The 14,379-nt window shown below is 40.0% G+C and overlaps 1 protein-coding gene across 3 annotated transcripts in view; it reads left to right on the top strand.

Annotated features, from left to right (window-relative positions):
* LOC131684087 (dynein light chain 1, cytoplasmic) overlaps positions 1-14,379 on the top strand; it is a 76,411-nt gene that overhangs the window by 22,986 nt on the left and 39,046 nt on the right. For all 3 annotated transcript variants that reach the window (XM_058966643.1, XM_058966642.1, XM_058966644.1), the window contains one exon: positions 10,229-10,391. In XM_058966643.1, the coding sequence (XP_058822626.1) occupies positions 10,229-10,391 (163 nt within the window). The remainder of the gene's footprint in view (positions 1-10,228; positions 10,392-14,379) is intronic.

Genomic DNA, 14,379 nt, shown 5'->3' with positions numbered 1-14,379 from the left:
AACACTCACCTTTTTCCTTTCTATATCGTTTTAGCTCTGCTAGTGTCGCACAAATCAGCGCCCTCGCCGGAAGGCTAAGTATGGGAGTTCTGTTGATATCCCTTTTAACCCGGGAGATTCTCCGCGTCTCTCCGCTATTCGAACAATTCTGCAAATTTTTTCGCAAGGAACCTCCCAAAACTAACAACAAAATTTATTTTCGGTCTCATGCGTCATATTCCTCTGATGACTTCTCCGAGTTAATTTAACATAAAAGGGCAACATTGCTGTCAACAATAACTATTCGCTGCCATCAGACGTCGCCAGGTTTTAGAAAAATTGAGATGTACTTTCATACTCAATTGATTCAGATAAGTAGGAACGAACAACAAACTGCAAGTAGCATATTATACATGTCGTATTTTAACATCATGCATATTTATATTAACATATTATTTACAGGTAACACACATATCTCAACACGCAACACTTCCCATACACACGCAAACATTCACACGCGCAAATATACAAATGCTCGACAGGTGACTGGGCCAAGTGCATTCACTCGTAGGATCTATCATTTCGATGATCGCCTCGATTCTACGAAACCAGTGCACAATTAAGCTGACATAAGCTAGTCTCGTCTGGTGAATGCATGTAACCTGGAAGCCCCAGACACGACAGGACGAGACGGACAGATGACGGACTGGACTCGACGGGGCCTAGTTCAGAGTTTTAGGCATTCTTCAATGCACGGCTAGCGACCTCAAAAAAAAAAAAAAAAAAAAAAAAACCATAGGATTTTTTACTTGGAGTAATGTGACAACCAGAGCTGGATCATAAAAGTGTGACTGATTCGCGGTATCATGTTGTGTGAACTATATCTCGGATGCGATTTGTGGTTCTATATTGGATTTATGGTGCTCAGCGCAGTATCCGTTTTCTGTCCGGACATCACTTTGAACCTTGCCAAATGAATAACGAAGTTCTAAGAGTTTTCGTATATCGACTGTTCGCACCTACTGCTAGTCGGTAGCAGCTGGACATAAATGAATAATATTTCATAAAAAAATCTAATTTTGTGAAACAGTTCACGTGAAAACTTCATGAATGGCTGTTCAGAGTTGCATGAAATTAAAAATGATTTGCGATATCTTCTAAATACCACAAGCACTCGAAATATATTATGAAATCATGTGTACTAGGAACCGTGGACCAATTCACGAATCCACGAATAATATTGTATGACTGTGTGAACTCTTGCACAAGCAAGAATGGTCAGTCGTGAATATTATACAAAGGTTATGAACCAATTCACGAATAGATTAATAATATTTTTCGATTTTGTGAACGATTTGACGAATCTTCATTCGACAAATGTTATAACTTTATCAAGTCAGCGCCTACCTCAAAACTTTTTACAGATTCAGAAAGTAGACAAAATTTCACGAAAGATTCAATCAACATTAACAAAATATACTGAAAGAGGATTGTTTTATGACCGATAATGTAATGTAAAGTTACAAAGGGTGACAAATTAGAACTTTTTTTCGATTATGGAGGTTTGAACCTCTTCGGGTTAGAAAAATCTCTTATGAAAAATTTCTCACCCCATGTGGGGGGTCGGGACTCGAACCCAGGTGCGCTGTGTACAAGGGAATATATTTACCAACTACGCTACGCCCATCCCCTCACAAATTAGAACTTTCAACGTATTTCAATAAAAATCAACTCATAAAATTCTAATATGTTCAGTTTATGTTGATTGAATCTTTTGTGAAATTTTGTCTACTTTCAGAATCTGTACTAAGGTTTGATGTAGGCGTTCATTTGATAAAGTTATTACATATTTGTCGAATGAAGATTCGTCGGATCGTTGTAAACGTCACGAAAGAATGTGTGAACTATTTCATGAGCACGAATGATAAGTAGAGATTATTTCGTTGGGAATTACGAGCCAGTTCATGTATACATGAATATTTTCGAATTTTGTGAACTATTTCTCGAGCACGATTGGTCGGCCGTGAAAAATAAAATGTAAAAACCTGTTTTAATCCACCTAGCGGTGCAATTGTGCCTTTCTCAATCATGAACACGATAATTTTTTAGTTGCTTATATTTATTAAAAGCTTTCCAATGTATACATTACAATTTTATTATACATGACTTGACAACTATATACAAGAAAAGAAATCATTATTCGAGTTCTAAAATTTTGCAAAAGAAAAACCAGCCACGGTAATGTTGAACTGAAAAAAGGTGCGAAATTGTCAAAGTCCCAAAAAGTCGATTTTTATAAAAGAAATTTTTTCGAGATAACATAAAATCTCGACGTTTCATGCATTTTAAAGATGTTTGGCATCAAAAATACGAATTCGATTTCTGAAATTTCATGGGATTCCCCTTTGAAAAAAAATTTGAGTTCCGGCTTATATGGGAATTTCATATGTGACCGGACGATTTAGTCTATATTTCCGGACCCATATAAGCGATCCGTACGAAATTTTATAGACATCTATGGGGATATTATAGCTATCATTTGGGACTAAGTTTGTGAAAATCGGCCCATCCGTTTCCGGGAAACTGACGTGAGTTCGTAAATTTTGAAAGATGGCTTTTCCCGGGCACTTCCGGAACCGTCTATGGTGGTCAATGTAGTCAACGAAAGTTTGGTTGGCCGTCGGTGACCTAGAACAGCAAATTTAAGTTGTTTGACAGAAATTTAAGCGAAATTTTTACCTTTTTTGCTTTCATCGAAGTATCGGTTTGAATCACAATTTGCTATGTGATCGCACACCACAACCTGTAACTCCGGAACCGGAAGTCGGATCGGGATGAAATTAAATAGCCATTTACGGGGACGCAATAGCTTTCATTTGAGGCCAAGTTTAGTCGAATCGGTCTAGCCATCTCCGAGAAACCGATGTGACTGTTATTCTGAATTTAGATACTTCCGCCGGGCCTTCCGGAACCGATGATGGTGGCCAATGTGGCCAAATAGACTTTGAATGGATGTTAGTGACCTAATACTACAAATCGAAGCAGTTGTGGTCATATTTTGGAAAAATTTTCACCTTTATACATTCATTGCAGAATTTATTAAAATCGACATTTTCTGCGTGTTGGTACTCATCGCCCTGTAATTCCGGAACCGGAAGTCGGATCCATTAGAAATTCAATAGCAGCCTATGGGAACGTTGCACCTTTCATTTGAGACTAAGTTTGTCAAAATCGGTTCAGCCATCTCTGAGAAAAATGAGTGACATTTTTGGTCACATACACACACATACATACATACACACAGACATTTGCCGAACTCGACGAACTGAATCGAATGGTATATGTCAGTCGGCCCTCCGGGCCTCCGTTAAAAAGTCGGTTTTCAGAGCAATTGTAATACCTTTCTATTGAGAAAGGCAAAAGCATTCAAAAAAACTGAAAAGCCTATTTCACGATCACGGATATTTAATCGCGACAAACATTAAGAATCATGAACTAGTTCACAATGTTTTCAAGGATTCTTGAATAATATTTTGAGTGCCGTGAATTTGTTCACGAGATGTTTTTGATTATGTGGACTAAATTACAACCACAATAAATAGATCATGTTCAAGATGCAATACATCATCAATTAGTTCACGTCCTATAGTCGAACTCTGAATGTCCCTAAATCTGCGAATAAAATCACGAGTTTAATTTTGGTTTTATGGATAATATTCAAAAGGTCGTGAACTAGTTCACGTACAGAAAATCGATTTTGTAATAACATAGCGACAACCGTAGCTGAAGGACGATCCAAATAGGCTTTGAGCAAAGTTGGACGCGATTTCCTAATGTGTCACGTTTTTTCACTGATTGAAAAATAGTTCTTGGTGCTGCAAGTTTTGACTTGTTATACTGAAGAAATTAATTGTTCAAAACTGAAGCATTCTTGTTAATGTGTGCAAATTAATATTGTCAGTTTAGTGAAAACGGTATCAGCATCGGATGCCTTCTTCGTCAACTACACCAAGTTTTTCAATCCCATGGTAACCCAGCTAAGCGGAATGTCGGTGGTGACATCCCCCGAATAAATTTGGTGAGATCAATCCGATTTATAATAATTTTTTTTAATATATAAAATCACACTTTTTTTAATATATAAAATCACTCCAAAATCACTTGTGATTTTGTAAAACAAACGCATTGACCAACATTCTGGGGGTTATTGGTTGAAGTGGCAACAACCCGGAGTATTCCGGGAACTGGTTCCGCTGACAAAGAGAACACTTCGACTGATTATAAAACCCGCCTTGCGGGCAGTCAAGCTTTATAATTTTGCAAAACCAGTGCACTGGGGACCATTTTGAGGGTTGTTGGTCAAATTGGACACATCCCGGGATCTCCCGAGAACCTGGTTCCTTCAGTAAAAAGGGACGATTTTCGACTAGGTGCAAAACCCGTCTTGCGGCACTTCAAACTTCAAAGTGGACAATTTTGGACCCTTTTGAAACCTTGTCTTGCGGCATGTCAAACTGCGTGAATTTTCGAAACAAGTACGCCAAAAATAATTTTGATATCTAATTGGTCACTCTTCGGAGTATTTCGGAAACCTGGTTCCTCCGGCAAAGAGGACAATTTTCGACAAGTTATAAAACCCGTCCAATGTCCAACTTCATGATTTTGCAAATGCGATGGTCTACTTTCATGTTGTTTGACACGCGACACAAAACTGGTTTCACAACGGACCGAGAGTAGTTTTCTTTTCAAGAAGAACCAAATTCAGGTGAGAACTCGGGTTGTGTGCAATTTGAACAAAATAGCTTAAAATATAGAATACTCCAAGGTGTGGTCAATTCAATCAAAACCCTCAAAATATCCCTTAATGAACTTGTTTTTACAAAATCAAGAACTTTGAGATGTCGTAAGACAGGGTTTCAAAAGGGTCGAAAGGTGTCTCCTTTTTCGGAGGAACCAGGTTGGCGGAATGCCTCCGGAATGTGACCAATTAGACCAAAAGCCATCAGAATAGCCTTTAGTATACTTGTTTTGCATAATCATTAAGTATAACGTACCGAAAAACTGGATTTGCAGCTAGTTGAAAAGTGTCCTCTTTGCCGGAGGAGCCTGGTTCCCGGAGTACTTCAGGGTGTGGTCACTTAGACCAAGACCTCCAAAATGTCCTTCAGTGAACTGGCTTAGCAAAATCATGAAATTTGACAAGCCACAAGACGGGTTTAGCAACCAGTCGAAAATTGTCCTCTTTGCCGGAGGGACCAGGTTTCCGGAATTCCCCGGTGTGTGGCTAATTAGAACAAAAACCCTCAAAATGTCTTTTAGCGTACTTGTTTCACAAATTAATGCAATTTGACATGCCGCAAGACGGGGTTTCAAAAGGGTCCAAAAGTTTCCACTTTGCCGGAGGAACCCGGTTCCCGAAATACCCTGGAGTGCGGCCTTTTCGTCCAAATGCTCTCAAAATGTCTTTCGGTGTGCTTGTTTTGCAAAATCATGAAGTGTGAAGTGCCGCAAGACGAGTTTTGCTCCCAGTCAAAAATCGTCCGTTTTTATCGGAGGAGCCAGGTTTCCAGAAGATCCCGGAGTGTGTCCAATTTGACCAACAAACCTCAAAATGGTTTCCAGTGTTTTGCAAAATTATAAAGTTTGACACCCCGCAAGACGGGTTTTATGATCAGAGGAACCAGTTCCTGGAATACCCCGGGTTGTGACCAATTTTACCAAAAACCCTCAGAATGTTGGTCAATGCGTTTGTTTTACAAAATCCCTCGGCATGATACTGTACCTTGATGTGGTCCGGGGGCTTTTCCACCAAAGCAGTATTACAGTGATTATATCACAGAAACTTGGGATACGATTAATTTCTTTTAGTTAAGCTACATTGTGATCAATTTTAGTACTTAACTTGGCGACCTTTATTATCCACTGCCATGTTAAAATAATATACAATGTGGGTTTAGGGCCCAATTCTCTCTGCAGGCACCCTTCTTTTGTTGCTATATTTTCAATTAGATCCATGCTAACACTCACTAACACAAATTGCTTATTTTCTCTTATACACTAACAATCTCTCATTCCAAACGAACAAACGTGGCCTACGCGATAACACAAACCTGGTCACAAATACGAACGCCCGCGATCTCGCCAATATTCAAACACCCCGATTGATTAGGTGAACGTTGGAACCTAAGAACCTAAGCTCACGCAATCATGAATCGGTCACCTCCGGAAGTCTCCGCCCTTGATCCTAGCAGCCCAAATTCATGCCTTTAGTTGGACCAATAGAAATAAAACTAGACAAGACGCGCGATCATTGAAGAATACGCGAACATGCGAATGGCCACACACTTATAAAAATAATGTGTCCACGAGAAGTTACATACATACTAGCACACGCGACAAAAACGTCCACATACAAACGCTCGAGTCCTTCGCGATCATCCACGCACGACCACACCCACGATCTCATAAAAAGTATAACACCCCGGTGACTAAGTGAATGGTTTAGCACTTATAAATTAACAATCCCGTTCTCGAAAGTGAACCTCCAAATGCCCGTGTTCACGCGATCATGAATCGGTTTCGTCCGGAATCCCCTATTCTCGGCCCTAGTAGCATAAGTCCAATGCTTTCAGGTGGACCAATCAAAAATATAATGCTCATATCCACTAAACTACATAAAATCGAATGTATACACACAAAGTCACATACACGCGACAAACAAATATAAAAATGCTTGAGCCCTTCGCGACCCTCCACGCAACCTATACTCGCACTCTTCTAGACATTATAACATCCCGGTGATAATATGAACGTCTCAGCACTTGTAATCACTCAAACGCAGTCTCAAGCGTGAACCTACAGTCCCCCGCACTCGCGCATTCATGAATCGTTCACGTCCGGAAGTCTCTATCCTCCATCCCAGAAGTCTAGGTCCACGCCTTAATTGAATCAAATAACTCCACAGCTCCAGTAGGACAACTCTCGAAAAAAAATCGGAATATTATTAATACTCAATAACAATACTAACTCTTCTCTTTATTTTATTTTTATTTATTTTCGGTCTCATGCGTTTTATTCTTGTGATGACTTTTTCGAGCTCATACATCCAAGAAGAGCAACATTGCTGCCAACAATGATTCTTCTCTGCCATCAGATGTCGCCAGGTTTTAGAACAATGGAGATGAGTATGAGAATAATACTTGATGGAATCAGATGTTCCTATCAACAAACTGCAAGTAGTATATAACAAATTTCTTATTTTGGCGTATAAATTATTATTCGTATTAGAATATTATTTACAGGCTCCACACATATCTCAACATACACAAATACACAAATGCTTGACAGGTGACTAGGCCAAATGCATTCACTCGTAGGATCTATCATTTCGATGATCGCCTCGATTCTACGAAACCAGTGCACAAGTAAGCTGACATAAGCTAGTCTCATCTGGTGAATGCATGTAACCTGGAAACCCAAGACACGACAGGACAAGACTGACAGACTGGACTCGACGAGGCCTAGTTCAGAGTTTTCGGGCATTCTGCAATGCACGGTTAATGACCTAAAAAAAGAAACATTCGGCATGTTATTTTTCCTATTATTACTATATCTTAAGTTAGGTTCATACTCATACTCACAAACACAATCAATAGCATATTCTCCCATATACACTCACATCCAAAGCGCACAAACGCCCATAACTTTCGCGATAACACAAACCTGGTCAAAAACGCGAATTTACATTACAATTTCAATCATCCACACACACCTACGCTCGAAATTTCGCCAACATTAAAACACCCCCTTACTTAAGTGAACTTTTCAGCACCTATAACTTTACAACCGCGGTATCAAGCATTAACCCACCACTCGCGCGATCATAGACCAGCTACGTTCGGAATTCTCTACTCTCGACTCATGCCTTCAGTTGGACCAATCAAGAATGATGCAATGAATGATGCATATTTACCAAACAACACGTTCCTCTACCATACACTAAAAATTAATTATCATATTCACGGTCCGCGCGCGATCGTTCAAAAATACACGTGAATATGCGAATGGCCACACGAATCTAAAATCGAATTATGCACGCAAAGTTAGAGACACGCTAGCATTCAAATGCTCGAGCCTTTGGCGATCACACTATTACACAATTAGTAAACGCCCACGCTAACCCAGACAGATATGACTCGAACGCTAAAAACCACACCTTCCACGCATACACCACCCAGGACTGAACATTAGATTCATACACACAAAGCAACAAGTAATAATTGCAGGTATTCGTCTGGCAACCGGGGGAAGTACATCTCAAACGCAGAACTTATCATTTCAATGATGGCCTTGGATCTGCGTTGCCTGTGTTCAAGGCACCATAGCTTTGTCCGTCAGGTCAAGGATGTATGAAACCCGCTAGCCACCACCCTCGGCCCTAGCTGCCCATAAAGGGACAAAAAAAAGAATGTTGGTCAATGCGTTTGTTTTACAAAATCATTGCGGTCGTTTTTGGTATGCTATGCTAACATAGCGAAAACCGTAGCTGAAGTTCACAAAACTAAAACAAATATCTCTGCTAATAAAAGCGTTTTGCAGGCAATTATAATTCCTATTGAGATTTTTTATGAATCTTAGTTTAGTTGACCTGTACATTTTGGCGTAGCATAAGTTTAGATAAGCTAAGCTAGTGGGCATTGGGATAGGTTGAATTTTAGTAGAAACAAATCAAGGATTCCCGCAAGTCGGGTGACTACTATCGCTAACCTAATTTTAAGAGTAGTCCGTAGGACACATTTATAACAGATTGGCACTTGACTACACTAGAGTATGTTGGATTTAAAGCAATTATGTAGCACTAGATTTGGGTAGTTTTAAACCAATTCTCTGGCAGGTTCAATACACTTGTGTAGCCGATCAAAATTGTGATATTTACCTACTCATCGCGATGATGTTTCACGGTGTGTTTATACCTGTTGCCTCAGGTATGCTTGGTCGTTGACTGAGTTGGTGTGCGAGGATCAGCATGTTGAAATGGAAAGTTCTGTTTTCCTAGCGTAAAAATGTGATTTTTCCAGAATTCATGACATTTTATTCATGCTTTTGGCAACATTTTTTCCGTTTGATCGTGCACTCTGTAGATATAATCAAGCAATGATTCGTTACGAATATTGTATCATCGGCGATAGAGCAAACGGTATATGGCACCCCTCCCCCAACTACTGCAAAAACTATATTGTTGGGGAGTTTAATATGCATGGAAAATACGCATTGTTTGGTCTGAGTAAAATGTTGCTTGATATTTCTTGAGTTATCTTTGATTGAATGAGTTTTCAATGAGCTAGGGATATGAACATATATGCTTTACTCGTCTATATGAGGCTAGGGCTTGGTGTTTTAAACTTTAAAAAATTATCCCTGGCACGAGATTATTTTAAATATACGTTTGTAGTGTAGTCAATTATGATAGATACAGTAAAGACCCGATTTCATCATTTCATTTCATCGATTTTATCTACCCCTGGTTTTTGCAACTTTTTGACCCGATTTATCAGCTTCAAATGAAAATTGATGGTAGTTTGATGGGTTCTAGCAGACGAACCAAATTGAATTCGAGTAAATCCTTGAGCATATTTTTCTTATCTTAGAGATCCGAAATATGCATTTTTTTTATTTTGCATTGTCAGACCCCTAGTTTAACCTAAATAATCAGGAAAGGTAATGAGGCTATATCTAGGGACTAAATAAGAATATTTTAAGAGCTTCAGTTTCTTAAAAAGAAAGAAAATGATATTTCCCGATTTTAACAATGTCCTTGTTTTATCAACCTAAAACTCACCAAGGGGCTGATAAAAATGGGTCTTCGCTGCATTCCTTATTCAAGCACCAAACGATTTAGATTTGTAATTGTGGTCATGTCATGCATAAAATCTTTTAAAACTTGAGTTCAGGCACCAAGTATTCCTTTTAAAATTAGGAATTGCCAACAACTCGATTTGTTTTTGGTATACTTCTGGCAATAAATGTTTGTTATCATTCGTTTGTTTTACTATGATACAAAGTAATCACTACCGGTGCGGATCCACAGAGGTGCTGTGGAAACCTTTGCTACCACCAACCGGTACGAAAGGTGATGGCTAAATACATCAATACCAATATATCAGATCAATAACAGACAGGCATTCAGTTACGCTCAATCTTAGAGATATCAAACGAAAAATAACATTGTTCTTCATGCTTCCCTTTTCAGGTCATCACCTTCCACATCGTCTCCTAGCAGATCGAACAGTAAAACCCGCAGCAAAATGAGTGACCGTAAGGCAGTGATCAAGAATGCCGACATGGGCGAAGAAATGCAGCAGGATGCGGTGGACTGTGCGACACAGGCACTGGAAAAGTACAACATCGAAAAGGTTAGTTCTCGTTTCGTTTGCCCACAGCCTTACACCATCAGTGTGCCGATGGCGATAACTGTTAACGAACTAGAAAGTTTACCAATGAACGTAATTGCCATAATGGGTCTCAGGGTATGTAGGTTTAGTTATTTCCCTACTAATTTTCATTTAATTTTGATTACAAAGTCATTCGGTATTGTTCTATAGAGACTTTGCACATACTGTACATAACCCGAGAGGAAATTGCGTTATGTTCTCCTACTCTACGTATGTGTATAGTAGCAGGTTTTTTTTTTATCTGTTCAGTGTTGAGCTATTTACACTGGTACTGAGAGGTTTGTTTCTCCCTTCGCTCCATTGAAATGGATCATGCACGCGAGCAAGGTCACTAACTATTGGCCACCACCTAACGGACGGAAGAAATGTCGGCGGGATGCGTCTGTAATAAATATAAATTATTTTTAGAACTTTCATTTCATTGTGTTTCCTCTGTTTTCCCAGCGGACGCCTTTGATGGGGTAATGAAAAATGTTCATGGTAGTATGACTGTTGTGTAATCCAACATCGATGTTGGCAGAGAAAAATGTATATCAATGGTGGGAAAGAAACGCATTGGAAGCGGATATGTAGTCTCCTCGATAACATATCCAAACATCCATGATTAGTTCGCATTTGCCAACTGCTATATCGCTTCGGTATCTTAAAATTTACATTCCCAGAGTTTATCGTTTTTCAGAACTTCCGATATACGCATGATTACCCATTGTTATATGGGATTCCCTATACACTGGCCAATTATGCATAGAACTGCAGTACAAGTGTTCAACGGTCCAATAAATGTATCAACCATATTTGACCTATTAAATTAATTTGTGGAATAATGTATTTCTATAAAAAAGTTGGAGTTTAATGATTCGTGTTCCACTCGTCAGTAACTAACACCAATTTGCTATTAATTAGATGATGTATCAAAACTAACACCAACTTGGCTTCAGTTTGACACTAATTCCAAACAGTTCACACAACATGTGTGAACGCCTGAAGCAACTGGCAGGTACCGAGGGATGTCTCGGTTAGCGAAGACTGCATATCAAGAAGACTGGCAACTCTGTCCAGAATCTGGAGGCAATAACAGCAACGCCACTTGCGGGTAAAGGTGGTACTTCCCATATGCACACGCACATATACACTTTTACATGAAGCTTCCTACCTTCCTCCAATAGAGGCGATGTAACCTCTGTCGCTTGTCGTTTGCATGGGGGAAGAAAAGAGATATCAGTCTTCTTAATATGTAGTCTTCGCGGTTAACCAAGCACAGATGCTCTGTGTCGTTGAAGCTATTTCTGCAGATTATTGCACAATGACGTGCAAAAATCTATCGAAACTACTGCAATCCAATCTAACGTACAATCTTCAGAAAAATGACAAACGGTTGTACAAACAGTAGCTTAGGTAGCAACGAATGTCCGTTCAACGAAGACTGTGTCTAGTATTTCCAAACCAACAAACAGCACTACCAAGCAGATGCCGAACACGACGGACCCGTATAAGCAAACATTGCAAACATCTCATTCGGGTAAATCTTGAAAAGACTCACGGCTCTGTTCAGCCTACTCAAAAACAAGAATTAAAAAAAGTGTTATGAAACTGGAACACATCTCGACAAACATATGATTACGGCCTAAAAGCCAACTGTCAAAATTCACTTTGAATGGAAATTCCGGACAAACCGTTACGCGCCAATCACAGATGTAAGTAGTAAACGATAGAGAAAAGTTTTCGCTTTCATAAACTGTTGTGAACTGTGTTCGACTAGTAACGGTTTGTCCGGAATTTCCATTCAAAGTGGATTTTGACAGTTGGCTTTTAGGCCGTAATCATATGTTTGTCGAGACATTTGCACTTAAACCAAAAATTCGCTTGCTTGGCAATTGCAACAAGCCTTAGCAAAGCTTTCATCGAGATATTTGCTCCTGCCAGTCGGTTTCGTTCTCCTTTAATCTTTATCTCCAGAGCGTTTCTACGAACGACTATATAGCTACAGTAGAGTACTTTCAGCAGCGAGAAGTGTTTGTGCATATTATCCGATGGTCCAGAAATGACTATACTTCCGACTGCCGCCACTCTGGTTGGTCCATTACTGCGCGAAAATGATGCCAGCGAATCCGCCGACCACCAACTGGGGCGGTAATGGTAGAAGAAAATGCTACTAATGGTGACATTGGCCTCCTTGGAGCCGACTGACCTTTTCGCAGCTGTGATTCGTGCCGGGAGGGGTTTGGGTGTTTTCATCGACTGAAAATAATGAGGACAGCCGAGCGAATGAAATTAGCTCATTAGCGAGAGCATCATAGCAGAATGCAAACGGCTTTTCTTCACTCCCGTCATTATTTTATCTTCACCCTTGAGTTGTTTAACAACGATGACAGAGCGTTAGGATTTTTGGTTTTTGTTTCTCTTTGACAAAATCGGTGAAAGATGTTCAAAAATTTAAATTTCATTGAATAAGAGTTGGAACAAACTACTTCAGCAAACACCACATGGTGCTCGAATTGATGTTTCTGACACAACCCACGCACATACACTATCTCCCCAATAGATCAGCATCAAAAGACGCATCTGCGAATTGAAAGGCTTGTTAGCACATACAACACCAACAACGTTGACACGCAGAGAGCAGCTATACGTTTGTCGATTGATTGTGACATTAATGATTATGAGTAGTAACGCCTCTAGTGCGAACTTCAGTGTAGAGCAGACCTTCATAACGGTGATGGCACATCTAACCCGCACGGGGTGGGTGAGAGCTCCATCAGCCACAGTTTAATCCAATGCATCATCGAGGCGACGGTGGTGGCATTTTACAGTTCACACACATATTTATTCTCTTGCCTGAAGGATGGGGTCCTATCATATTTCACACCGCCTGGAAGCATGTTGTGCTAGCTAACGAACTTACCCGGCGAACCGGAGGCAACTTTAACATTGACTTCGCGAACGTTGCTGTCGAAATGCGGGGGATGATACTGAATGCTGAAAAGCGCGATGAAAAACTAGAACGACGAAATCAACCATGCGGAATGTAGTCGGAACTGAGTGCCGCAAGCGTTTTGTTGTGAACGCTGGAACAAGAGGTGAACTTGTTCGGAATAGCTCATCGTTCATTGAAAGTTTGCCTGGAGCCATACCGAGATCCTTTGTCAATAATGCGTCTTTTGAAATGGTGTTAAACAAGCTGTTGCCGGTCGATGCTTAGAAAGTATGAGTGATGAATGACGCTTATTTAATTGAATAGTAAAAGGTATTTGCACATTTAGACATTACAAACTTCCACATAGGTGATTGTTACTGTTTGCGCTCATACGTGCATGTTTTATCGGACAGCTTGACAGATTGCTTCAGCTCCTTTGATCACTTGCTGTTGTGACGTGTAGGTACTGTAAATATATGTACGACCTTTAGTTTTTTTGCATGTCGTTTTTTTTTTGGCACAACATGTCGAACAAACTATTTCCCCTCCCCAAGGTTTAGGGGTTTGACGGTATTGCAAACATCATCAAGCATATTGCGTGCATCAGTCCTACAGAACCTCTGACAGACAATTGCTTTAAGATGAGTATTACATTACGCCTCGATAGTAGTGCATCGAGGAGACCGAGAGGGCTTATGTGCCTTTTTTATGTTATATGCTTTTTCATACTCTGCACCTGCGCATACCAATGCTAAACCACTGGTCTATGCGCGGTGGCGTGGCCGACTGGCGGATCAACGTAGATTGACCTTTGCTGTGTGCCGTGTTTGCAAATATTGTTCTATTGGTGGTATTCGCGTACGGAGCTCACGGAGGGAGTCATTGTGTGTCCATTTATCGGTCGACTTCGTCATCGTGCATATACTAATTAAATTAATTGAATAAAGTAGAATAAGTAGAAACCTATTAGTTATAGCTTTGTGATAATCGTAGCTTTTCGTACTAGTGTACAACTGTTATGTGCTAGTCCTTTGT

This window comes from Topomyia yanbarensis, chromosome 2 (assembly GCF_030247195.1).
Source record: "Topomyia yanbarensis strain Yona2022 chromosome 2, ASM3024719v1, whole genome shotgun sequence".
Classification (NCBI taxonomy): Eukaryota; Metazoa; Arthropoda; class Insecta; order Diptera; family Culicidae; genus Topomyia; species Topomyia yanbarensis.
Note: the sequence above shows the minus strand (reverse complement) of the source record. Positions and strands in the feature narration are given on the sequence as shown.